This window comes from Hermetia illucens, chromosome 3, assembly GCF_905115235.1.
Source record: "Hermetia illucens chromosome 3, iHerIll2.2.curated.20191125, whole genome shotgun sequence".
Lineage (NCBI taxonomy): Eukaryota > Metazoa > Arthropoda > Insecta > Diptera > Stratiomyidae > Hermetia > Hermetia illucens.
The window spans coordinates 121532669-121558272 of record NC_051851.1 but is presented as its reverse complement, the minus strand read 5'-3'; the positions used below and the strand labels follow the sequence as shown (position 1 = coordinate 121558272).

Genomic DNA, 25604 nt, shown 5'->3' with positions numbered 1-25604 from the left:
TAACACCACCTAGAATCCCCTCTGACAATCAGATGAGAGTTAACACTGAAGCCATCCATAATACAGCCCTCCGCGACACCTATAAGAGGGAACTGCATGCCGCAATAACCGCAGTCAACAGAGGACCTGGAGATGAAGCATCAACAAATGATCTTCACAACCACCTGAAGAACGTTATCATGGATACGGCCACAAACATACTTGGTCCCAGCCGCAAAAGGAGTCGGAACGGCTGGTTTGACGATGAAAGTACGCTAGCAACGGGACGGAAGAATGCCACATACCGAGTAATTTTGCATTCTCAAAGAACGCGGACACGCGCAGAGACTTATCACGAACTCCGTCGAGCGGAGAAGCGACTTCACAGACGGAAAAAGGAAGCCTGGGAGAACCAACAAGTCTATGAACTAGAAAAGTACAGGGAGCAACCGCACCAGGCGCACAAGTCAGCAGGATGAAGCCTTATACACCTCGATGCTCATCTTGCCGAGACAAAGAGGGAAATCTGATTTTCGACAGAATGGGCATATTGGAGCGATGGGTTGAGTACTTTGATGAACTACTGAACAACCAGAACATCGGTGAGTTGGAGGTCCCGCCAACTGAAGACGACGGACAAATACTGCCACCACCAAGTTTAGGAGAAACAGTCCGTGCAATTCATCGGCTTAAAAATCATAAGTCGCCAGGAGCCGATGGAATTACAGCCGAATTGGTTAAATATGGAGGCGAGCAGTTACACCAAGTGGTTCATCAACTTGTCCTCAAGGTATGGGACAGCGAATCAATGCCTGACGATTGGCAACGAGGCATTATCTGTCTCATACATAAAAAGGGAGATATCACACAGTGCAGCAATTATAGAGGTATCACGTTGCTGAGTACCATCTATAATATATTCCCCACTATCTTGCTAGGCCGGATAGCCCCATACGCCCAGAACACCATTGGCCCATACCAAAGAGGCTTCACTCCAGGCAAATCAGCAACAGATCAGATTTTCTCTGTGCGGCAAGCGATGGAAAAACTGTTGGAATATGGACGACAGTTGCGCCATCTATTCATCGAATTTAAAGCTGCCTATGAGAGCATAGCCAGGGTAAAACTGTACACGGCCATGAGAGAATTCGGTATCCCGACGAAATTAATAAGACTGACTAGGCTGACACTGACCAATGTGCGAGGCCAGGTAAAAGCGGCAGGATCACTCTCAAGACCATTCGACATCAACAACGGTCTACGACAAGGCGAAGCCCTATCATACGTCCTCTTTAACCTGGCCTTCGAGAAAGTGATACGTGATGCTGATGTAAATGCAAGAGGTACGACTGTCTTTAAGTCCACCCAACTACTGGCCTATGCTGAGGATATCGACATCATACCCGAGACGTACAAACTGCCTTCATCCAGATCGAGCAGGCGGCGCGAGATCTTGGGCTGCACATCAATGAAGGCAAGGCAAAATATATGGTGGCAACGTCAGCACCGAAGACGAACCAACCAACAACATCAAACCGCACTGGTCAAACAGGAAGAATAAGGATAGGAGAATACAATTTTGAGACCATTGACAATTTCCCCTATCTAGGGTCGAAAATCACAACCGATAACAGCTACGTTGATGAAATCCGCCCACGGTTGTTATCAGCCAACAGAGCCTATTTCAGCTTCCAAAAACTGTTCCGCTCGAAACGCCTCACCATAGGGTCAAAGCTCTTACTGTACGAGACTATGATCTTGCCAGTCCTCATGTATTCCTCGGAAACGTGGGTTCTTAGCAAGAAAAATTGCAAACTCTTGGCCGCGCTCGAGAGAAGAATCCTCCGAAAAATTGTTGGCCCCCTACATGAGGATGGACGATTCCGTAGCCTACACACTGACGAAATCTATGAGCGATATCATGACCGTCCGGTTGTGGATAAAATCCGGCTCAATAGATTACGGTGGGCGAGTCACTTAATCCGTATGGATGAGGATGGCCCCACCCGGAAAGTCTATAAGGGCAATATCTATGGTAGAAAAAGAAGACGAGATGGAGTGATGGTGTAGGCCAGGACGCCAGACAGCTTTTAGGGATATCGAATTGGTGGACCTCGGCGCAAAACCGGGATGTCTGGAGTTCCTTATTAAGGCAGGCCTAGACCGGATACCAGTTGTTGCGCCGTTGAGGATGATGATGATACTCAGGAAGGACGGCGCGAAATCGAGGTCACATCGCGGGTGACTTAGGGATTTATGCCTGATGAATCGCATCTGGTCGGATATATAGATGATGTTGCGGCACTGACACGGTTGGACGAACTCAGTCCATTTACATAGGAACGGTGATGCGGCAAGTTAATAGATAGATGGTTGAACATGGGTTCTTCCTAGCTCAGTAGAAAACCGAAGTCGTTGTCCCGACCAAGGAGAGGGTTCCCAAAGTCCTCCCACTTCAGGTGGGTGAAGCCATGGTGTTATCGATTCGTGCGTAAATGTATTTCACCTCCCAAGTGGTTTTCATCAGAATATAAGTTGTGAAAATTGCGAAGAGCTGGTTGCCCGAAGTGTGTGGGTTATTCCAAAAATTGCGAATATAAGAAAGACGAAGTTCGAGAAAACCTGACTTTAAAAAACGATAAGATTTGTTTGAGTTAAAATAGTTAAACATGAAGAAGTCTGAGAAGATTACTTTGGCTAGCGCACCTCAAAAACTTTGAAACCTTGCATTTGAAATTCACCCAAATGTGTATAATTTTTGTGAGATTTGCAGGATGAGACGTACGGTAGTTGTTCACTTATGGACTAGATGTGATTAAGCAGCACTTACGAAACTGTACGTTGCTCTACTTTAGATTAAAAAAAAAATGAAAAGCTAATACAATGAGGAAAAATTATTTTATGAGTAATTAACCACCAGGGAGTAGTTTACAGGGTTTCATGTAAGTCATTTTCAAGCTTGGTAGAATGAAATGTAGATAATTGCACACAAATTGACTACCTAGAGTTACCTAGATCAAAATTCAGTACAAAATTTACTCTGGATCACCTAGCAAGACCTCATCAAATACTTGCTATTCCAGAGCAAAGAACAAAAGGCGAAGATGGAAATAGAAAACTAATTGAGTAAAAATTAAAAAAAAACATATTACTCTTATCGATGATTATTTTATTTAGATAAAAAATAACTTATTGGCTAAGAACTATTATAATTGTAATTAAATGAAATAAAATATCCTTATTATCTACGCTCCTCTTACACACAGATATGCGTCAACCGCATCCTGATATCAAACTCATTTTCTTTGCGATTGCTTGGAAGAATACGAGCAGTCCAAAAAAGCATTGATCAATCAGTAATATTTTACTAATTTGGTTAAATTAAACTAAAGAGAAGGAGCAGGTATAGTGCAATTCAGCGCGGTAAATAATTTCGCGAACCAGTACGCATCGATCGTGCAAGTAAAAATGATCGAACCATTTCATAATATTGTTTAAACGTAGAAATTATTTCAATTAATTCGATACCAGAGAACAAACATTCATTTTTCAGCGCATCAAGTGCGGAATCCTAGTTGGGAGTTGTTGATTCCATGTTCCACTTCTACGCGTGGGTTGAAAGTGATTGAATGTTTGCCCCGAGCGAGGTGTCTAAGTGTGTACTCACACTGCATCACGCCACTGCCGCTAGAAAGCGAGCGCATCTTCAAGCACTAGTTTTTCTGCTCTTCACAGAGAACAAAAGTATATGTACAATAGGAAAATCTATTAATCGGTACAAATCCTAAAAAGGAAAATATCATTTTTTCTGTTAAAAAAATTAAGCTACAAATAATAGCGATTCATATGAGAATGCCAGGGCAACTGTTTTCATTTTCGGGAGCACGCTCGAGGCGCAAGCTCACGAAACACCTGGCTTCAAAGAAAACGAAAGTTTTGGTCGTGAATTATTTTTCCCTAAAATCATTTTTTGCTCTTCCTTTACACGCTTCTCTTGTTCCTTACGCATTCTTTGACGCTCTTCGTCCATTTGTCGTTGCTCTTCAATGATTGCTAAACGTTCCTCGGCCTGAAAATTACAAAAAGTTCAGTTGATCCATTCGTCGTTTTTGGGCGGAAGCCAGCAATTTACCAGTTTCTTTTGTGCTTCTTCGATTTTCCTATTATTTTCAGCCAAAATTAATTCAAGCTCTTCGCGCTTTTTCCGCTCTTCTTCCTATAAAATTTCATTTGTCAATTAGTATGGCATCAACTATTCATTTGCATAAAATACGTTTATTTGTGCTTATTTTATACGCCTCATCAATTTTCTCTTACATAGATGTAAAAAGATTGTCAAATAATATTTTCGGCAAGGCAAAGAGGGGAAGAGGTCAGCTACTTCGAATCGTGAAGTCGTTCAAGCCTTCTCGACTCAGGACTCGATAGGTTTCTTCATTTTATTTTCCATTTCCCGTCTTCCTTGCAACATCCTTATTCGAAATAATTGAAAAACAAATAATACGGAAAACAAACTAAAAAACAATGGTTTTTTGTATAATTAACAGTTATAGTTATTTTTTATTTAAAAATAAATTAATAATAAGAATAATACCTGATGCCGCTCACAATTATTTCTAAATTGTTTAAATACTTTTGTTTTATATTGAATTTTGCAAGAATCCATAACTCGGGCCTTAAATGGATCACAATAAATTTTTAATCGCTTTTGGTTCACTGTTGAATTGTGCTTTATATTCATTAAAGGCGTGTTAGCAATTCTGTCGTGTAATTTTTGTCTTGCCATGGAATGACTTTCATCGCCTAACCCTTAACTTGTCCATTACTAACTTGGTTCATTGCTAAAAGAGCTTCAGAAACATCACACACAAAGCAATCTAGGAGTCACTACGTATTCTAATTCAGGGTCTGTGTGGCAAAACATGTAGTTTGCTTTTAGTGTACCGAATTTGACTCGTATCTCTGAAAAAACCACTTACCCGCTTCGATCGTGTACATCCACTATTGCAAATTGGTTCAAAGTAACAAGACAAGGGACAATCAAGTCGGAAGTCGGATGGAATGCCTAATTCAAATACTCTTGGAGGGGATGTTTTTCAATTCTGAAGGGTTTGAAATCTTCCCTTCGAATTCGGGAGACTGCCGCCAACTTTGAATGGAGCATGAATAGTTACTACGAGTAGGTTATTGGCAATGTCTATGGCCAAAGTGGATGGAGTTCTCATTAGTGTTTCTCAACAGAATCGTTTGACACGGTTTTTATGGGAAAACCGATGAAAATATCTTTTGGAGCTTAGTAGGAAAGATTTAGTGCTACAATTTTTGAAAATTTCAGTAGGATAATGCAAAATATTGAGATTCTTATAAACTTGTTCGATGCGCTAACAACACAACAAAATCGGTTCAGCCTCGTTTAAATCAAAAGAACGCGTTGTTACACACGATGCTAAAGTTGCTGCTTGCTTTCCCGTGTTTCCCGTCTCCACACGAATCCGTCCCTGGCGATCCTTGCTGTTTCCGAATTCACGGAAATAGAAAACAAACAAATAGGGGGAACGGCAGACCCCCCAACACAAATCAAATCGATGCTTTCAAATAGATAGCAAGAAAGCAACGTATCTCAGCTTCTTTTCACTTCCTCTTTTACATTGTCGGATAAAACGGCTAAAAGCTGAAATTCTTTGCAGAAAGCGAAAACAAAACTGGTCTGGCAATATCACATAAAAAAATTCATTTGAGAGACGAAATACAGAATATGTATATGAATAGAGTAGGCGAAAAAATATCTCGAGACCAGTTTGTTATTTTTGAGGTTTCATTTATATTAGAATGAGGAGAAGTGGTGGTTTGAGTGTGGAGTTGGATAGGATGTAAACATGACGTGGATACGGGACTCGCATATCCAATGATCTCGGAACCTACCTCGCGTTTTTGTTCTTCTTCGCGAATTTGTTCGCGCCGCTTCTCCAATTCTTGCATCATTTCGCGTTCCATTTGCTTCTTCGCCGCTTCAACACGACGATTCACTTCCAAATCGATTTCTTCCTTGCGTTTCTCCAATTCCTCTTCTACGCGACGCTTAACGAGCAGTTCAATTCGCTTGGCCGCTTCTTCTTCGATTATCTAGAAGGAAACAAATTCTTATTACTAAAAAGCAATACATTAGGCTAGTACGAATATTTTTCCTAGCCCCCCCCCCCCCCCAAGCCTGGCTGTGAAAGGAGGAGCTGTAGACCATCGCAGCTTCTTAGGGTGTAGGTGAGGAAATTCAGAGAACTTTGTAGATAACTCACTGAGGAAACTATCATCACCCCTGGCAGTTAGGTGTAAAATGTCAACCTATTAAATGAGGAGAAAGGGAAACTTAAGGTCCGGTACGAATAACTGGCGGGAGTTGTGTGACTTGGTGACTGGATCGTGGGATATAGTAGTTCGACGTCTAGGCGACAATGATCAGGAATATAGCTCTGCTTGCTCTAGCTGTTTTGTCATAACCTGTGGTGACCATTTCAGCAGATTTGCATCAACAACACTACGCGGCACTGCGGGAAACAGTTTCAGTACTCGCCGAAGCACTTTTGTTCAATGTCTGCCTGAAGTCTGGGAGAGAGATTCGGGATGAATTCTAAAAAGCCTATAAAGAATTCTCGGAAATGGATCTTCTGCACAGGCCAGATATTCCCAGACCTTATGCATCTCCAGCCAGCCAGATGGCGTCTGACGTATGTTGATATGTCGCTCTTGCAATTACAGTTGTGATGCAGTTGCGCCTGTCAGATTGCAAGCACGGAAGATTTACTTTTGTATTTTTTTGAGTGACCGAAGAGATCCACCATGGAAAATTCTTCTGGAATGTCGGCGCGACTTATCAAGGCAGGGCATTGAATGGCTGATTCAAATCAGCACTGGCAGAGCCAGCAGACGAGCAAAATATAAAGTGCAGAGGGTCCATCCTCAGTGAGACACTCGTAGTTGGAATTCTGGACACACTGAAGCAGAAACGACAGTCGGTTGCGATTATATGGCAAAAGTCACTCGTATCTCTAAAAAGTCCTTTTCCGGTATAGGATCCCGCAGACGCAAATTCGGTTACTTGCTTATCAACCATGTACAAATTAATAATATCCATTATTAGTGGAAGGATCAATGTAAACCTCGAGACGAACATTCTGTCCGAAGTGCAGAAGAGCTGTCGGGTTGGATCAAGGGGTTGAAAATAGTAACTCATTATCGACTTGGTGGTTGTAGGACAGCCAAGTAGAGGTCAAAGAATATATGAACATTCCCGCATATCCGGTTAATCGATGTCCTACATCCGTATCGCATTGATTCTAAACTAATAAACTTTTTGGAAAATTCGTACGATAATTTTCTATGAATACGAATACGGCTTTATTTTCACGTTCGAGAGTGAATACAAACGTATTCGTAGTTACGAGTAAGAATGCGAATTCTGTTGAATTAATATCTGCAAGTGCGTCTAATGTCTGATACAGGCACAGACATTTACCTGACAAAAGCACAGAAGAAAAAGAATATGTTACGTCTTTGCTTTCAAGTACTTTCGCTTGAATAGCGAATATTAGCGCTCCTGATCCCTCACACTGGCTACATCATTATCCTGCTGATCATAATAGCCTCAATGAAAAGCCCGGTCAAAGGTGGCAGTAAGTTGATATATCACATATCCTGTGGCACATTCGAATACTTAGTATAGCAAAGAGTTCCGCAAAGCCAAGGGGGCTCGTGGAAGAGATTCGGTGAAGAAATAGAAACACTTAAGGAATAATATACCCCCAGAGGATTCTAGCTGATGATCCAGCTAATCAATTTGGGACACTGAAAAGACCCAACGGCGAGATCTAGTTAGATGGAACAGTTCTAGACAATAAGGTAATAAGCAGACACAACTGGAAACTCGCGAGCTAAGTTTGGTCAAAGGGGAAGCATGGGATTCCATTTTTGGGGCAGTAGTTAGTTAAAATCTATAGATCTAGTGTTTTGTTGGACTATGTACCATTTGGAGGCAGGCAAGGATGTCATTTCCAGGAAATTCCAGGCGAGATCAAACCTCGATTAAAGCCTATATGCTAATAAGTCCCATTTCCCTTTTTAAAACACGAGAATCAGACTTCTACAATTATTGCTGAAAAGCAAGCTGGATCAAGCGCATCTATATGATCAGAGTCTCCGCTGCGCTGGGGAGCATTATCATCTACCTAGTATGGAACCTTATAGCGGAAGAGTTGCTAGTCTTACTAAACGAATGGTGTATTGTGCTGATGTATGCTTAATCAATTCGGGGAAATTCCTGCAAACAATTTTAGAGCTAGTACAATAAACTCTGAGTCTAATAGAAGGGCGGTGTGAACGGGAGAAGCTCACAATAAAACCAACCTCATGTAGTCTAAAAAAAAGCCTGGGTGAACTCAAACTTGTATTTTTTTTCGACGGAGGGCTTCAACTATCAAGTAAAGCAAAATTTCTGGAAGTGGTTTTGGATAGTAAGCTTAAGTAGAGTAAACATCTTGACAATGCGATTAACAAAGCCCGTGACATTTCGACAAGGACTGTGGTAAGAATATTTCAAGGACATTAGAAAAACGATGGGTATTTTTTAAAAATATTTGCGAAAATTCAAAACAAATTAAATAAAAAAAATTGAGTTATCTTATCTATCAATGCTTACTTTCCAATTAATTTCCACAAATAGTTTTGGAATTTACGCTTGACGGTAGAAAACCATCTTAAAGAAGTCAAACGAGCTGATGACCGATTGATGAAATGCATCATTATATCTGTTGATGGCACGATCCACTTCTTCACTGCATATGCACCACAAACAGGTCGACCTGATGCCGAAAAGACGCCTTCTAGCAATCTCACGATGCAAAGACCTGCGAGTGAAAAGGCAGACGACAACAGATGCCATGGGGAGGGGGTGGCGAGCGTATACTCGATTTTGTGGACGTCCATAACTTTGTACTTGTAAATACGAGTACATGGTTCATCGAACGATTGTCTCATCTTCATATGAGTCCATCACACCCCAAAATTGACTGCGGTTTTACGAACCAAACCACCGATAAAACAGCGCGAGGAGCGAACTGGCCGGACGCGCATTAGGTGGTGGCGATTTCATGAGAAAAAAGAATAGATTATCTCGCTTACGCGATTACCAACCATCACGAATGTGGGGGAATCGTGGAACCAAATTAAAAATTCAGAAAGCGCCCTATGCAGCTCTCGGGGTTTACAAGGTTACCCAGCCAGGTAAGCGATTCATCAACCGAGATACATGGATTTGGAATCAACAAGAATCTACCATAAGTTTTTTGCCGATAAAATACTGAGAAATTGGCAAATTCGTGAGAATGCCAACTGGGAAGCAAATAAAGCGATCGCTGTCAGTCGAGAGGTGCTTTACAGAGATCTTTACGATAAACTGGACATTCGGGATGGCGAGAGAGATCTGTATCGACTTGTCAAAGGCCGACACCAAAACACACAGGATATCTAACACTTCTGTTGCGTCAATGACAAGAATGGTACTTTGCTTACCGACGAAGAATTAGTTTATCTCCTACTTCCACAAGTTTTGCCGAAGAAGCAATAAAATGAATCAATAGGACCTTATGACATCGCATCTGAGCTCTGGAAAGCGAAGAGTTGGAACCCAACATTGTGGCCCAGTGAATTCTTCAATCGGTTATTGAGAAAGCTACAACACCATCTGACTGGCAAGAAAACACAACAATTCCAATATGGAAAGAGAAGGGTAGTTCAGCAGAATGTTCAAATTACCGCCCGATGCGGTTGCTCTCAAATATCATGAAAATATTTGAAAGCATTTCTGATAACCGTATTCACGAAATCGCTGAAATAACTGTGAATCAAGCCGCATTTGTCAAGAACTGTGGAATTACCAATGCGCGATTATTCATGGAGAAACCGTGTACAACATCGTCCTCTTTACATTGCATTTCTGGATCTGAGATTATTTGGTATGCTTTACGACAACATCTACTACGAGAAGAATTGGTGTGCTGGGTTCGATTGCTTTACCACGATCCGAAAATTAAAGTGCGAAGTGTGGCGGGTATAGCAGCCATTCCACAACTTCTGTTTTTTGTGATCGACGTATCAAATTTAAAAATTACCACAATGTCGTCCGCCCTCTATGATTTTGAATGTTGGCCGACTATAAAAGACAATGACCGGCGTCTAGTGATAATGGAGACGAAGATGTTGCGTGACATGACTTGATCACATCCGAAATGAGGATATCCGTGACCGGTATGGGGTTGTACCGATCGTGGAAAAATTGCGAGGGAGGCGTCTTCGATGGTATGGTCACGTAATTGGCGCAAACGGGAATTCACTTGTCAAGATGGGTCTGAACATGGAAATGGATCCTAAACGACCAAAATAGTGGTGGCTTGATATACTGGAATAAGGATTTGAAAGCCTCGCGACTGCATCCAAATCAAGCCTTTGATAGAACAAAAGGGGGCAACCGATCACGACTGGCCAACCCCGATTATAAGCGGGGTAAAGGTTATAGAAAAAAGAATAAATACACATAATTAATCTTATATGGAATTCTTTATAAATTCATTGGAAATGTATTCGCGGACTTTTATTTTTTATATCATTTAAAACGCTTCGAATTTACAAATTATAGGAAATTAGAATTAGCCAACATTTTTTTTTGATTTTCGGGTGATTTCAACACTATCAAGCGTATCAAACTTCAGCTTTGCATCTGGTATTAAGTGTTCTCTCAGATGCCTCGGCCTACTTTGCACAAGTGCCGGACACTGTCCCAGGACGTGTATAGAGGTTTCGTCCTCCTCGTCACAAAACCTGCAGGTAGTGTCCGTAGAAATTCCTAGCTTCCCTAGGTGATAGTGCAGCCGACAATGACCAGTGAGAATTCCCACTATGATTCGGATGTTCTTTTTGGTGAGGTTTAAGCAACCCTTTGTGCGGATGGGTTCATATCCCCCAATAAGCACCCTGGATTGCTCCATCCCTGGTAGGCCCGCCCAGTATAGTTCCCTCAGCCGTTCCTCTTCATTTCTTAGATTCATAGCCATGAAACCGTTTCCGATTCCACAGATGGGTTCTGGCCCGTGTAAAGGCGTCCTTGCTCTCTTCTTGGCTAGTTCGTCCGCTGCCTCGTTGCCTTCCAACCCAGCATAGCCTGGAACCCAAAGTATCCAGACCTTGTTGGACGAGCCGAGTGTATTCAGTCTCTCAAGGCATCCCCATACCAGTTTAGAGTTCACCTGGTTGGACCTAAGTGCCTTGATCACTGCTTGGCTATCGGTGAGAATAGCTATGTTCTGCCCCCTGTAGTTCCTTTGCAGATTAAAGGAGGCACATTTGTCTATGGCGTATATTTCCGCCTGGAATATGCTAATGTACCTGCCCATTGGCTCAAAGTACATTTTCCTTGGACCAATGACACCGGCACCCGCTCCCTCTGCTGTGAGGGATCCGTCAGTGTACCAAGTAATCAGTTGCTGGTTTAAGCCGTATATCGTATGATATGGAATTTAGCATCTTGCTGTCCGAGTCCGTAGTACGAACTGCCTTTCAAGAAAGAAGGGTAGCGGACGTCCGAGGATATCAATTTAGGCCCAGGACCGTTTCCTTGTTCGTATTGTGTGAAAAGATCGGTTTAAAATGGCGTTTCCATGTCGCAAATTAATCCGCCAATTCCTGGAAATTGGGCGTCACGATAAGCACGGCAAATTTGAATAAATTAGCCGGAAATTCGAATTATCGATGAACGAATTATCGAGATTCCACTGTATACACGTATAATATAAAGATTAAAAACAGATCCATTCTTGGAAGAAGCCTTTTAAACTTTAACCTAATCGTTGAGCTTGTTTCTGTAGATCTTTGTTTTATCTACTTTTCATCGATTTCGAGAAAGCTGTGGAGCAGGGAGTATATTTGGCGTGCTCTATGCAGGAGGGGTATTCAGGCGCGGCATATGATGGCGTAAAATGTCACGTGCTGCACCGAGGTAAAATCTCAGAGGAATTTGAGGTCTAAAGCGGAATCCGCCAGGATTGCATTTTGGCACCAATATTAGTTCTTCCTGTTATTGGTGACATTCTTCATGTTCATTTGTCCGGAGGACGCGGACGAGTTGAATGGACCATGATATCTTTCCACATTTCCTTGCTCCCTCACGGGATCATGGACTTTCAATCAATTTGTATATCGGTGGTACCGAACAGGTTCTCGCTCGATGAGTTAGCATGGCTAGATCCACCTTTGCTGCTATGTCTAAAATCTGTGCTAATGTTGTTTCTGCGACCCACAATGTTACTTAAAAGCTCCAAACCTTCGGAGCGGGCGTCTCGGAAAATTCCGCGGAGGGTTAAAGCGCATTTGAGTGAATCGTGACCGATGGTGCTTATGTGATTGACCCGCAGTATCCTGCCAAGGGATACAAAGCATATGATGCTGCGAGTTGCAAAAAAGCCGGTTCGTTTCCACTAGCGTGAACTTCAATGCAATCCATTTGCATTGGCAATAAATTGTTTTTGCAGTCAAAATCCAAATTTCTTTTGTTTCATTCATTTTTGTAAACATGGATCCGACACAGGTCATCGTCTGTAAACTTTGATCGATTTGGCTGCAGTCTCTAGCATTGTATTTCCATATCAAACGGCCGAAAGTCATATCAGTATTAAAAATGTAGTGTTACTTTTAGAAAGTTTCACAAAAACCCCATTGTGTTCCTTCGAGAAAGACATCCGAAGCCAAGAACTTGAAAAATTGTGTTTGTGTAAAAAACTTTCCTAGTTTAGCGGGCATATTTCAGTTCTTAACGGGAGGGCGCTGTTGGTGATTTTGGAACGAATTCTACACCGGATTTTCTCCTACTTCCGGAAAATTGTCGAGAATAAAACAGTACCCGCCACTTGAAAAGCAGGAACGCCCTTAAGTGTCGATCATGTTGCTTATAGTCGGTTTCTATCTACTGTTCTAACTTCACGTGCCGAAGGGTAGAAAATAAATAAAGAGCACTCCCTCCGTCTACGGCAAGTACTCACTTGACTTACGTAGCAGTGAGGGATAAAATGCTTTCGAAATTCAATATAATAGGGAACGGGTGATACCTTTTGCTCGGCCTCCTTCTGTCTCCGTTGACGTTCCATTTCGGCCAATCGTTCCACTTCATCCAGCTTTTTGCTACGCGCCTTCTTCCTGTGTCGGCGATTTTCACGTAAACTTGAAGCACTACTGCTGGTAGACGACACTGAGTTCGATCTCCTCCTGAAAGGCACACAATTAGGGCATGAGTTCACTTCACAGACTTAATGGCGCCAATGCACGACACATGAAAGGAGCATTGTCCTTAGTTTTTATTATGTTAAAACTGCCGAGTTACCTTTTGCTGGCATTGGCGCCGGCTGAGTTTATGTTATTGGTAAGTGGTGGGCCCTCGATATTCAGACTCAGCCGGCGCCTGCAAGTCACATAAAAACGCGACGTGAGACTTACCTGGATTTGGAACTGTGTTCGCGACTTCTATCGCGTTCACGATGTTTGCTATGAGAATGTGAGCGACTTTCCGAGCGGTCATGCGATTTGCTTTTCCGCTTATGCTTGCTTTTATGATGGTGATGATGTCTTTTCACGGGACTTCGACTGCGAGATCTTGATTTTCCCATCTTCTCGTCGTTTGCTTGGTTTTAGGCTTCCGCCCTTCAGTTGGCCGCTACAAGAACACTATTACAACACTTCGCGGGAAGCTCATTAGATTCTTTGGGTAACGCGCCCCTTGCAAGATTCACTACGTTAGTTCTAGCTATAAAACCACCGCAAATTCAAGTCTAATTCCGTCGACATGAAGTAGATAACCACGTACGGAAAAATAATGATGGCTGCGCTGTCAAAATGTGATAATTTACGAGAAACTGCGCGAAATTTCATTAGGCGTTAACTACGGTAAATTTGCTTCATGGTTTAATGATGGGATGATTATTTGAGGCACGAATAAGATATGGTTGGTGTATAAGCTTGTTCGAAGGTAGGATTGTGCACATGGTAGCTTACGATATTATTACTTTCGTGACTTGGGAAGGCTGTGGTTCGAATATTTAATAAGTTTTTGACGATTTGGTTGGAATTTACTATGCTTGCTGAATGTAATTCTGGACACGATAGGATTTGAATACTTCCGGTCAAAAAGTTTCATTTCTTACTAGATGGACCCGTGCCAATACTAAAAGAATTACGATCGACGGTGTAAATTCATTGGCAAGTGGGAATGTTGGAAATTCACATTTTCCAGACATTATTATACTAATTTCACATAATTTCATATAATGCATTAGAACTTCACACTGTGTTCAATTTTAGTAAACCAATTGAAAAATTAATGTAATTAATGTAATGGCCAGTATTTGCCTTGTCGCGGTGAAGAAGCTCTATAAGGACTCGAATAACAACACCGCCGACAATCCCCTCTGATAACCAGATGAGAGTTAACAAAGAAATCATAATGTAGGGGGCGAAGCCCCTATAAAGAGAAAATGGATGCCGCAGGCAATAGAGTTTCTGGAGATGAAGTATCGACAAATGATGTTCCCAACTACCCAAAGAACGTTATCATTGATATGGTCAAAAGCATATTTGGCCCCAGTCAAAGTTGAAAGGGCTGGTTCGACACTGAATGTAAGTTAGCAACAGAAAAAGGAATCCTGGGGATACCGACAGTTCTGTGAAGAGGTTAGATATTGTCTTCTATTTGTAGTTAAGTCTAAAATTGATAGACCAGTAGCTTACTCCAAACTACAAATTTATTTTATTATGTATATATATATTTCGGGAGCAACTTACTCCCTTCATCAGTACAAGTATTCTTCAGTACAAAGCTTTGTACTGATGAAGGGAGTAAGTTGCTCCCGAAATATATATATATATATAATAAAATAAAATTGTAGTTTGGAGTAAGTTCTGTGAACTTGAAAAATACAGGGAGTAAGTTTTACTAACAAGTCAGCGGGATGAAGCCTCGATGTTCATCCTACCGAGACAAAGAGGGAAATCTGATTTCTGGCAGAATGGGCATATTGAAGCGATACGTCGAATACTTTGATGAACAACAAGGAGAATACTGGCGAGTTGGAGGACCCGCCAATTAAAGACGACTACCACCAGCAAGCATCGGCCCATACTAAAAAGGCTTCACTCCAGCCAAATCAGAAACAGAGTAAATTCTTTATCTGCGGCCGATAGTTGCACCATCTTTTCATCGACTTCAAGCCGCCTATGATAGCATAGCCAGGGTAAAATTGTACATGACCATGAGAAAGTTCGGTATCCCGACGAAATTGATAAAACTCTCTAGGCTGACCCTGACAAATGTGCGCAGCCAGATAAAAGCAGAAGGATCGCCCTCGAGAACATTCAACATCAAAAACAGTCTAAGACAAGGAAATCGTGCACCCTTTTTAATCAGGCCCTAGAAAGAGCAGAGCCATCATCCTTTTTAAGTCCACCCAACTATTGGCCTATGCTGACGATATCGACTTCATGGGAAAAACAACCCCCGAGATGTTCAAACTGTCTTCATCCAGATCGAGCAGGCAGCGCGAGTTCTGCTGCTGCATCAATGAAGGCAAGACGAAATATATGGTGGGGAAATCAACACCAACCACCAAAGAGACAATAACATCAAACAGTATTGGTTAAATAAGAACAATAAAGACAGGCGATTACAACTTTGAGGCCGTTGATTTTCACCTATCCTATTTTTCATATTTAGGGTAGAAAATCACTACCGATAACAGCTTGGCGCACGATTGTAGCCAGCCAGCTATTTCAGCTTACAAAAAGTGTTTCGTTCGAACCGTCTCACTATAGGGTCAAAGCTCTTACTGAAAAAGATTATGATCTTGCCAGTCCTTATATATTCCTTGGAGACTTCAGTTCTTAGCAAAAAAAATTGCAAATCCTCAGAAAAATTGTTGACTTCTACATGAGGATGGACGATTTCGTGGCCTACATAATGACGAAATCTATGAGCGATACCATGACCATCTGGTTGTGGATAAAATCCGCCTCAAGAGGTTGCGGTGGGCGGCTCCCCTAATCCATGTGGATGAGGATGATCTAGCCCCGAAAGTCTATAAGGGCAATATCTATGGTAGAAAAAGAAGGCGAGGCAGCCCTGTCTGAGATGGAGCGACGGCGTAGGTCAAAACCCCAAACAGCTTTTAGGGATATCAAATTAGTGGACTTCGTCGCAAAACCGGGGTGTCTGGAGTTCCTTACTAAGGCAGGTCTAGACCAGATACCGGTTGTTGCGCCGTTGACGATGATGAAGGCTCCGCCATTGGACAGGATTTCGATCAAAGCCCTGGCTGCTAAAATCAGGTCCGCCCTACTAAACAGATGTGGGGGGATGCGAGAATCAGAAGGCGTTCCAAAAGCTGGGTTTTCTCAATATTTCTTCCAGTGTTCTATGTCGCTCACATCCGGTCCCGTAGACAGAAACGAATTTGTCGATGAGTTGCTCTCATTGCAGTGATCTGAATATATGTACCTAGATAATATATTGAAGGACTGCAAATTGAGTCGTGCATTTAAAGCTGCGCCGGATGTAGTTTTGTCGTAGTAAGAGTAGTTTAGGGTGAAACCAAAGGAAGGCGACGAACATTCGGGTTCCTCCTTTCAGTAAATAATTCCACAGTGGTTTTATTCGGATTTAATAAACGCCCATGTCTGAGGCTCCAATTGTCACACCGCTCCAAGATCTGGACCAGCACCCAGTACAGCCACATCATTTACATATTCTTGGGCGTATATTGACAGAATTTGCAGTTCATATAGTATGAGTCGATCAACTTACTTCATAGAATTGGCGATAGCACATCTCCTTGGGGACAGCCTTTCGTTCTTCTTGTCTTTCTGTAGCCAAGAGCGAGACATGATAGAAAAATATTTTCTAAAAGTTTCTTTTCCTCATCTCGACATGGGGTCCAATTCGCTGCTTTTCAAATTCAAAGGAGACAATTTATTATCAGTTATGACGGTACACTCATGTAATTGGTTAGAGGGTTGTTTCTCATAGACAAACTCACGAAGGGAACCCACTAGGTTATACGGTTATAGTGTTAAGTTTTTAAATCAAGTATCCTCCTTCCTCCCTGATGATGTGGGAAAGTGAACTTCAATTTTTCGAGCTACCCTTATCCTTTTGTTGACAAACTCTAAATGAAGGACGGGAATGTCGAAGGTGTTGATTGCTATGATTTTACTTTTCTCGAACAGCTCTGTTTTTAGGACAAGATCTAGACGCTGCTCAAATTCTCCTAGCAACCTACACTTAATAATTGCCACTGCAGGTATTGTTGCCTGCAATATGCCGAGGTATTTGTGGAGGCCTTCCAAATCCATACTTCGAGTGAAGATGTTATTGTGCTGCGTTTTCTTCGAATAATTGTTCGAATCGAAACATCAACCGAACTGCGTGCCCCAAATCTTCATCACAGTTTTCAGGAGATGAACGACATTCGGGTTGATTTTTTACAACCTTAACTCTTGTAGTAACCACGATTGTGATATGGAGCCAAAGGCTGATCGTTTTTGATGGGCAGCCTGTTTTACAGTTACTGTATCGATTATAAGCTGTTCTTTACAGCTTCTGGAGTTTTTTGCGTGTATTGAGAGCTTAATGTGTCAGTCAAGGCCTGGTTATAAATTGGGTTGACATCTTGAGGTGCTATTCTTTTCCTCATTACTGAATTTATGGAGTACCATAGAGGTGGAGTATTTGAGTTGCTCCTTTGGTTTTTCCGGTAAATTGACTATTCCACATCGAGGTCAAGTGAAGTTTAATGCAAAATTTGTTACCTAGTTAGAAGGGCAGCTATTATGCACTATCACCCAGTACTGATTGGAAAGGTTCTGTTTCGGAACATCATTTAGCTCCGGAAAACGGGTTATAAACGCGTCATGGAGTCGCCTAGGTCTTTCTTCCTTGCCAGTTAATGGCATACCCCCCAAAACATACAAGGGCGAAGAGCCACTCTGAGGTTGTTAAGTGATTCTCAATCGTAAGGGATACTGCCTTCGTGTCTCTGAGGTTCCACTAAAAGCATTTAAATAAATATCCTCAATTTTTTCTCAGGAGTAATTAGGAAGCCGTCAACTCTGCAACAGAGCCCCAATGATACAATGCCCCATTATTACCTTCGAAGGCACGGAAGGTATTTTAAGGGGAGCCGCTGAAATACAGTGTAAAGTCACTAAATTAAAACGATAGACGCCTCGATTCCTCCATCCCGGATTGCGAATTTTTATTAAGGAGGTTTCCCCAGAAAAGGAGAATGGGAATGGGCAAACAAATACAAATGGAAAATGTGGGTCATCCTATTATCCATAACTGCGTTTGCAACTTCGGTCCTTATTAATAAATATATTTGTTTGGGAAGGTACACAAAGGTATCTCAAGACTGTGCTCATCATTTGGTCGCACATTGTCAAGGAACAAAACCACTTCTTTTTATTAGCTCTCTTTTGAGCACTTCTATGGATGCCTATAAATTGATTAGTCATTATTGGAATCCATTTGTAGTTATCGTACCGCTTAATGGGGTCATCCCGTGTGTCGGATCCAAGGAGTCAAATTTTTTTGGCATAAATTGTATTTAGATATAGTGTAGAATATATGGGCAAAGTAATTTTTTGATATTCGGAGTCGTTCGGAAATTATAGTGTTAAACACGTGATAAGTCACATGCTAGATTTATGTCGATCGTCGTAATAAAGATCGTATTTATCGGTCCGAATGACGTTTGAATGACTTCGCTAAAAGGACAGGAATTGAAGCCAAGGCTGTTCATGTGTTTCATGAAGAAACCTAAACTTTATAAATTAGGTATCGCAGATTAACGGTCAGTTTAGGTTTTATGGCTAAAAATCGCATTCTACTTTTTAAATGCGTTTTTCTCGAAACCGGATGTTCAAAATTGGCTGTCACCATAGCCCAAAACCTATCCAACGAAATTCTATGAAATTTTCAGGACATATTCAGAACATATTTCTACGGTCCGCAAACTAGGATTATTGCGATTCATTCAGTAGTTTTTTTTTTATTCATTGAAGAAGCCGTAAGAAAACACCAAAATTCAAAAAAAAAGTTTAACACGGCACCAAAAATTCAGTTTTCAATATTTTTTAATAATCCTAGTTTGCGGACTGTAGTTAAGTCTGTACGTTAAAATTCCGTTTACTTTTTTCCTTAAGATGATCGTAGCGCCCGCTAGCCTGACAGCAGAAAAACACCTTTTTTGGAGATAGGTGCATAAATTGTTCTGTATTTCAATAAAGAACTATGCGATCGGCCTGGAAAAATTACTATCCACGCTCAAGATATTAATAAATCAATGGTAAAAAATTCGTATTGGTATCTTCATCCAGTTCTTCACAAAAAATTTCTAAAAAGCCAAAAAAAAAACGGCCTTCACACGGGATGGCCCCTTTAAGTTTATTTCGCAATACGAAATATCACCTCAATAAGTGATGTGATATTACATTCCTTTTTGAATAGAAAAATTATAAAGTAATGTTACAAATGCGAAATTTCGTTACACTAGCCGTATATGTGATGTTATATCACCAAGATCACGTGCTATACTCGACATCACATACTATATTTATAACTAGAGTGATATTCCCTGCGTTTATCATATTCGTAACGTAAAATTCATGGCAGCTCCAAGCAGATAATGAATGAAATTTCTTTAATACAGAAGGAAAAACATTTGTGTTATGTACTCCTATATTAAGGACGGTGTAATATATTGAACCACTTACAATATTACTAGGTGATGTTTGGTGATGACATTACTTAACATTACTTATCATTAGTATGCATAGTAGTAGCGAAAAATACCTATAGTAAAAAATCAAATCGAGGCCGCAGCCAGTCGTGAGAACAAGAAATCATAATAATAAGGTCTTTGCAAGCGGTAGTGGACATCGACCTTCGACAAGTGCCACTACCGCTTCAACTGCGAAGAACGGTGTAACGTATTGAATAACACATCTTGTGATTTGATATCACATTGGCACGAACATTACAAAATATTATTTATGATGGGAGTAATAACATTATTATTTCTTTGCTGGGTGATGCATACGGCGATGTTGTGATATTAAGTGTTATTTGAATCACTCTCGGTGATGGTGCTCGTAATGTGATATTATACTTTAAGGTGATACCACTTTTGTGATATTAAAGACATCACTGAATAACCTCTACTATACACTACACTTCTCCGAACCGAACCTCCTACAACTATCGAAATAAATTGATTTTTTCCCCGATTACATGATCATGATATGTACACATTTCAAAACAGTTTTATTTGTATATATAAGTATAGAACGCCGCATTTGTATGTAGCCCGTAATGTATATGTATATTTAGCATGTCAAACTACTTATTTTAGTGTGATATTGATGTTTAGTTTTTTGGGTAGCAGTAAACTTACCGGGAAAAGACAACTACTGTAATTTTATCAGTAATAATACTATTTTGATCCAACTGGGGGATATCATGCTTCATATTGTAGCCTACATTATTACATTTTTATAACTCTAGAATAAATTTAAGAGGGGTTTTAAGTCAATTTTCCAAAAATATAGTGATATACTATTATTAACTTAATTTCAGTAGTTATCGTCATGGAGCATATTTTGGGCCCAGGACACCGTATAGAGGCAGCATCTTGATCTTTTTTCAGATTTTCCGGTTAGGTAGCTTCCGAGAGCTAAAGAAATTATCACTTTCGACTTAGAAAGGTGTAACTTACCGCATACCATCACAGTTCCCATCTTCTCATCAAATTTCGTGCCAATTGGTATAGTTCTTTCTGAGAAAAGTGCGTGTGACAGCAAGACTGACAAACGGACGGACGGACGGACGGACAGACGGACAGATAGACAATTTAGACAATTTAGACAATTTAGTAAGGTTTTGTTTTACAAACAAAAATGGAAAATTGTGTGGGCAAAGTTAACCTGCTAGAATGGGTGACTTTGCCCACTTATGCTTTTTATATGAAAGTGCACTTACAAATGTTTCGTTGTGCAAATTCAATTTTCTCAGGACTCATACACACTTGTAGTTAACCGCGCAAACGCTGAAACGCGCGGCCAGATGCTTTTTGATTTTATTATGTAATTGCGCATACTTGAACGCCCTATACCGCGACAAAACTTCAAACGCGGCGGCTGAACGGTGAGCTGCGGCCCGACTTGCGGTTAGCTGTCAACTTGACTGTACGTACTAGGCATTTGTAATGTTCGGCTCACCGCCAGTTATAGTGTACAGGTGTATTTTATCATCACCATTATCATCATCAGCAGCGTAACAACCGGTATCCGGTCTAGGTCTGCCTTAGTAAGGAACTCCAGATACCCCGGTTTTGTACTGAGGTTCACCAAATCAATATTTCTGAAAGCTTTCTGGCGTCCTGACCTATGCCATTGCTCTATCTCAGGCAGAGTCTGCCTCGTTTTCTTTTTCTACCATAGATATTGCCCTTATAGACTTCCTGAGCTGGAACAGCCTCATCTATTTGGATTAGGTTACCCGCCCACTGCAACCTGTTGAGCCGGATTTTATCACAACGGTCGTGGTATTGCTCATAGATTTTGTTGTTATGTAGGCTACGAAATCGTCCATCCTCATGTAGGGAGCCAAAAATTCTTCGGAGGATTCTTCTCTCGAACGCGGCCGAAAGTCCTCAATTTTTTTTTGTTAAGAACCCAAGTCTCAGAGGAATACATAAGGACTGGCAAGGTCATAGTCTTGTACAGTAAGAGCTTTAACCCTACGGTGAGATGTTCCTTGTACGGATTTCATCGTCATGGTTGTTATCGGTTGTGATTTTCGACCCTAGACAGGAGAAACTTTCAACGGTTTCAAAGTTATAATCTCTTATCTTTATTGTTTTCGTTTGACCAGTGCGATTCGATATTGTTCATTCTTTGGTTTTTGGCGCTAATGTTGTCACCATGTATTTCGTCTTGCCTTCATCAATGTGTAGCCCGAGATTTCGCGCCGTCTGCTCGATCCGGATGAAGGCAGCTTAAACATCTCGGGTTGTTCTTCACAAGAAGTTGGTATCGTTAGCATAGGCTAGTAGTTGGGTGGACTTGAAGATGGTGGTGCCTTTTGCATTGACATCTGCGTCATGAATCATCTTCAGGGCCAGGTTGTGTGTGTAGGTGTACTCCGCAGGCATGAATTTCAATACGGAGAAATTTATAGTTGAAATCCAATTGCGGGAGGTGATTTGGAAGTCCGCTGCGGCAAAATATAAAGAGAGGGGTTTAAAGCAGAGGTAATGTGAGGTAATGATTTAAAGTCTCCATTTGGACCTGAAAAGATCCGAACCTTAATCCTGCAAGGTTAAAGTAGGGAATGAAGGAAAAAGCGGGAGATCCCCCCTCAAACTCCATCGGAAAAACATAGCGGCTAGCCCCCCCCTTAAAAATTTATGACGACTAAAATGGGGGGTGGAGGTTTGATATTTGTGTATATCACTAATCAATATAGTACAGGTATTAGCAGTATTTTTTTTTGATGTGATGATGATCTGTATACGATGATAGCGTCCACTTCATTTGTGAATCATTTGTGCATTGTTTGACAATCTAACCGGCCTATTCTTCCGCGGTTGGACATCCGCCAGTCTTTTCAACCGCATCTCGCGGCTAGCCACAGCACCCAACCACGTCTGGAGGTTTGCCGCGGCGGTTAACAGTAAGTGCATATGAGCAAATGAATGAATTAATTAACTGGTAAAAATGCAGTGTCTTCTCTAAAGTAGAACGGTCCTCCTTTGTTGTTAAGCGTTTCCAACTTTAACTCAATGTCAGAAAGTGGAAGACTGTCCTGATCTGAGGAATTTGGAAAATAGAACGATTGCCCTCCAGTTGATGTGCGTAGATAAGAAACTTCTACATCTCCATTGTTAATCACTTTGGCTATAAAATACTTCACGGATTTTTTTTCCAGTAGGTTTATTAGAACAAAGTCACCAATAATCATTTGAATAAGTTCCTCTTTTTCGTCATCCGTCGTTGCATCATGGAAAGAAATTGCATCGTCACGAATTTTGCTATCAGTGCTTGTTTCTTCAGGCTCAGCTGTTATCTTGGGCTGTCTTGAGGGAACTGACAGAAATGCAAGATGTAGGCGCCGGCTTGTCAGCTATTTGTTCATCAACTTCATCAGGGTTGTTGAAACCTTCAACATTAACAAATCAGGCCAGTAAGACATCGAGTTTTTTTCTCGTGATTCTGGTGTGAGTCGCAGATCTTCTAGACGATGACCCAGAATAACTTCAGTAGAAAAAGGGAACTTTGATGTTTCTAGTAAAGTGCATGATGGCCGTTTCTGTTTGTTTTGTTGGCCGAAAGAAACTGACAGATGTTCTCTTATTTGAGGAGAGCACCACTTTTAAGACCACCCTTCGAATGTGACCGCGTTAAACTATCCACTCTTAGTCTGTGTTCAATCCAAGACTGTCACAAACACTCTGCTCTATGCACTACAAAGAAAGGTAGTTGCTCACCAGTTTCAGTACCAACAAACATTAGAGAGATACTCCCTTTGGAGCTATTCATATTGCGATTAGCATATTTCACTCCACGTCGAAATACCATCAATTTGGAATTTGGGGTCGTTGCTAAATTAGTCTCATCGTAGTTCAGCATGTTTTTGGCACTTCCTCTGTGAGAGCTCTACTTTCTGAGATCCAAAAATGACTTAAACCAATCTTCCTAAGTAAGATTATTCTGGAACTTCACGCACACTTTGCCAGCTCGAGACAAGCAGTCCTTAACAATGAGGCGTATATTGATTGATGAAAAAGGCGTGCTCCAATCGGTTTCGGTTTCTTTTGGTGCTGGTAGACATGTTCCCCTTCCCCCGGTTTCGTCATATGTTTTCCAAGAGCTTTTAGGAGAATCCCACCCCTTTCAGCAGCTTGTCGAATGGATAACCCTCGTCAACAACAACACAAATTGCACTTTCCACCAGAGCACTCGTGTATGAGACTTATTGGCGGAGCTCTAGTTTCCCTTTATATATGCGTGGAGTACATCATCATCTTACATGGGTTCTAAAACCGTTGGCTTTGAGAATCCTTTCGAAAGGGTTAACGAAAAGTTTTTCGGCTAAATCAGAACAAGTCCAAACCAGAGCAGTGTAATCGGTGGAATAATTCATTCTATTGTCCCAAAGATATAATGGACAATAATATCCTTCTGCCAATTTGCACAAGCAAGTGCCAATTACTCACTCTAATAATATTACCGTGAGAACTTTGCATTTGAAAATTGTTTTGCCTGCTCTTTCGGTAAAGGAAATGTTTGTACCTCAAAATGGACTTAACTCGTTGCTCGTTTCCTAATAAAAAAGTATATTTTCTGAGCAATTGCACTAAAATTTTGCAGCACAGTTCCGTTCTCTCATGATACCAAGCGCATCCTTGACTAGAGAAAAACATCGCGTGCGAGATTATTCACAAACGATATTGCCACAACCGCAAAAGTGGTGTAATTTTCGTTCTAGCGAAGAGTAGGTAATATTGAGAATTACTTGAAGGTTGACCCAATAAAGGAGATCAAGATCTTTCCCCGATCACCGTGGCAGCATGGTTTTTCAAGCAATAGCAAATTTCAGATGCAATTAAAGTCACTTAAGTACGTCTGCTGTTTCCCTTAGCATGACAGATGGTCCGGAAATCACCACGCAATCCACAATGATTCCTTGTCAGCTTTGTTTTCTTCTGTAGGATGAACAGGACAATCTGTTAGGAGGGATGCGGAGGAATCCGGATTACTCTTAAAATGTGCTACTCCGTTTCTACCCGTTTTATGATGTTATTTTACATAAGATGTGAACATGTGTGTGTTCAGCTTCAGCAGGCACGTTTTCCAAAAATGACCTCTGCGGCGTGCTGTTCTGAAGATTCAGTAATTTCACCTAAAACAGAGAAAAACCAAATTGTGATTAATATGAAAACATTAAACCAAGCTACTGGCAATATGATTCTAGACACGAAATTATATCTAATTTATAATCATTTAATTTAATTTAACCACATACACCATGTGAAACCGCAGAAGATACAGAAGCCCGAATCGATTTTGGGCTTCATAATTTTTCACAAAAATGCTGTGCAACGGATATAGGGCAAAAACTGTGAATAGTTGGAATTTGCGTGATGAACGCTGGAAAGGTTCACATCGAAAAAGTGTGCATGTCTTATAAATATTGGGAGCTATTGATTTTTGTTGTTGTTTCATTCAGATTATTCTGAGTTCAATATAGTTAGACCGCAGATCCGATGAAGAACTTTTGATAAGTTAAATCTTCGGCAAGGGCCGGCCGACAGTAGTTTACCCATCATCGAAAATTAGGTCGCCTGGGGCCTCTAATGCGCGAATATTAATATTTACAAGTGTTTCGGTAGCGAATTTGCAAAGAGGCACTGGTTTCAAATTAGCCACTTTTTCAATTAGTGCAAAACTGTTAAGGTAATAACTGAAAGATGCTTTCCATTGGA

General features: G+C 41.1%; 1 protein-coding gene across 1 annotated transcript; it reads right to left on the bottom strand.

The window, feature by feature from the left end:
- Positions 1-3127: 3127 nt before the first annotated feature.
- On the bottom strand, positions 3128-13904 carry LOC119651494 (UPF0430 protein CG31712). The gene is made up of 5 exons (XM_038055108.1): positions 13510-13904; positions 13125-13281; positions 5902-6102; positions 4112-4195; positions 3128-4048 (listed from the first exon to the last, which is right to left on the bottom strand). The coding sequence occupies exons 1-5, from the start codon at positions 13677-13679 to the stop codon at positions 3881-3883; spliced, it is 780 nt and encodes a 259-aa protein (XP_037911036.1). The 5' UTR covers positions 13680-13904; the 3' UTR covers positions 3128-3880.
- Positions 13905-25604: the final 11700 nt, after the last annotated feature.

What these genes read in the sequence shown, in the direction of transcription:
- LOC119651494 (XM_038055108.1), bottom strand. Translation starts at nt 13,679, where the DNA reads ATGGGAAAATCAAGATCTCGCAGTCGAAGTCCCGTGAAAAGACATCAT. An exon ending in AAGAAGAACAAAAACGCGAG is followed by an intron (nt 4,196 to 5,901) that starts GTAGGTTCCGAG and finishes GAAATTTTATAG; the next exon opens with GAAGAAGAGCGGAAAAAGCG. An exon ending in AAGAAGCACAAAAGAAACTG is followed by an intron (nt 4,049 to 4,111) that starts GTAAATTGCTGG and finishes TGTAATTTTCAG; the next exon opens with GCCGAGGAACGTTTAGCAAT.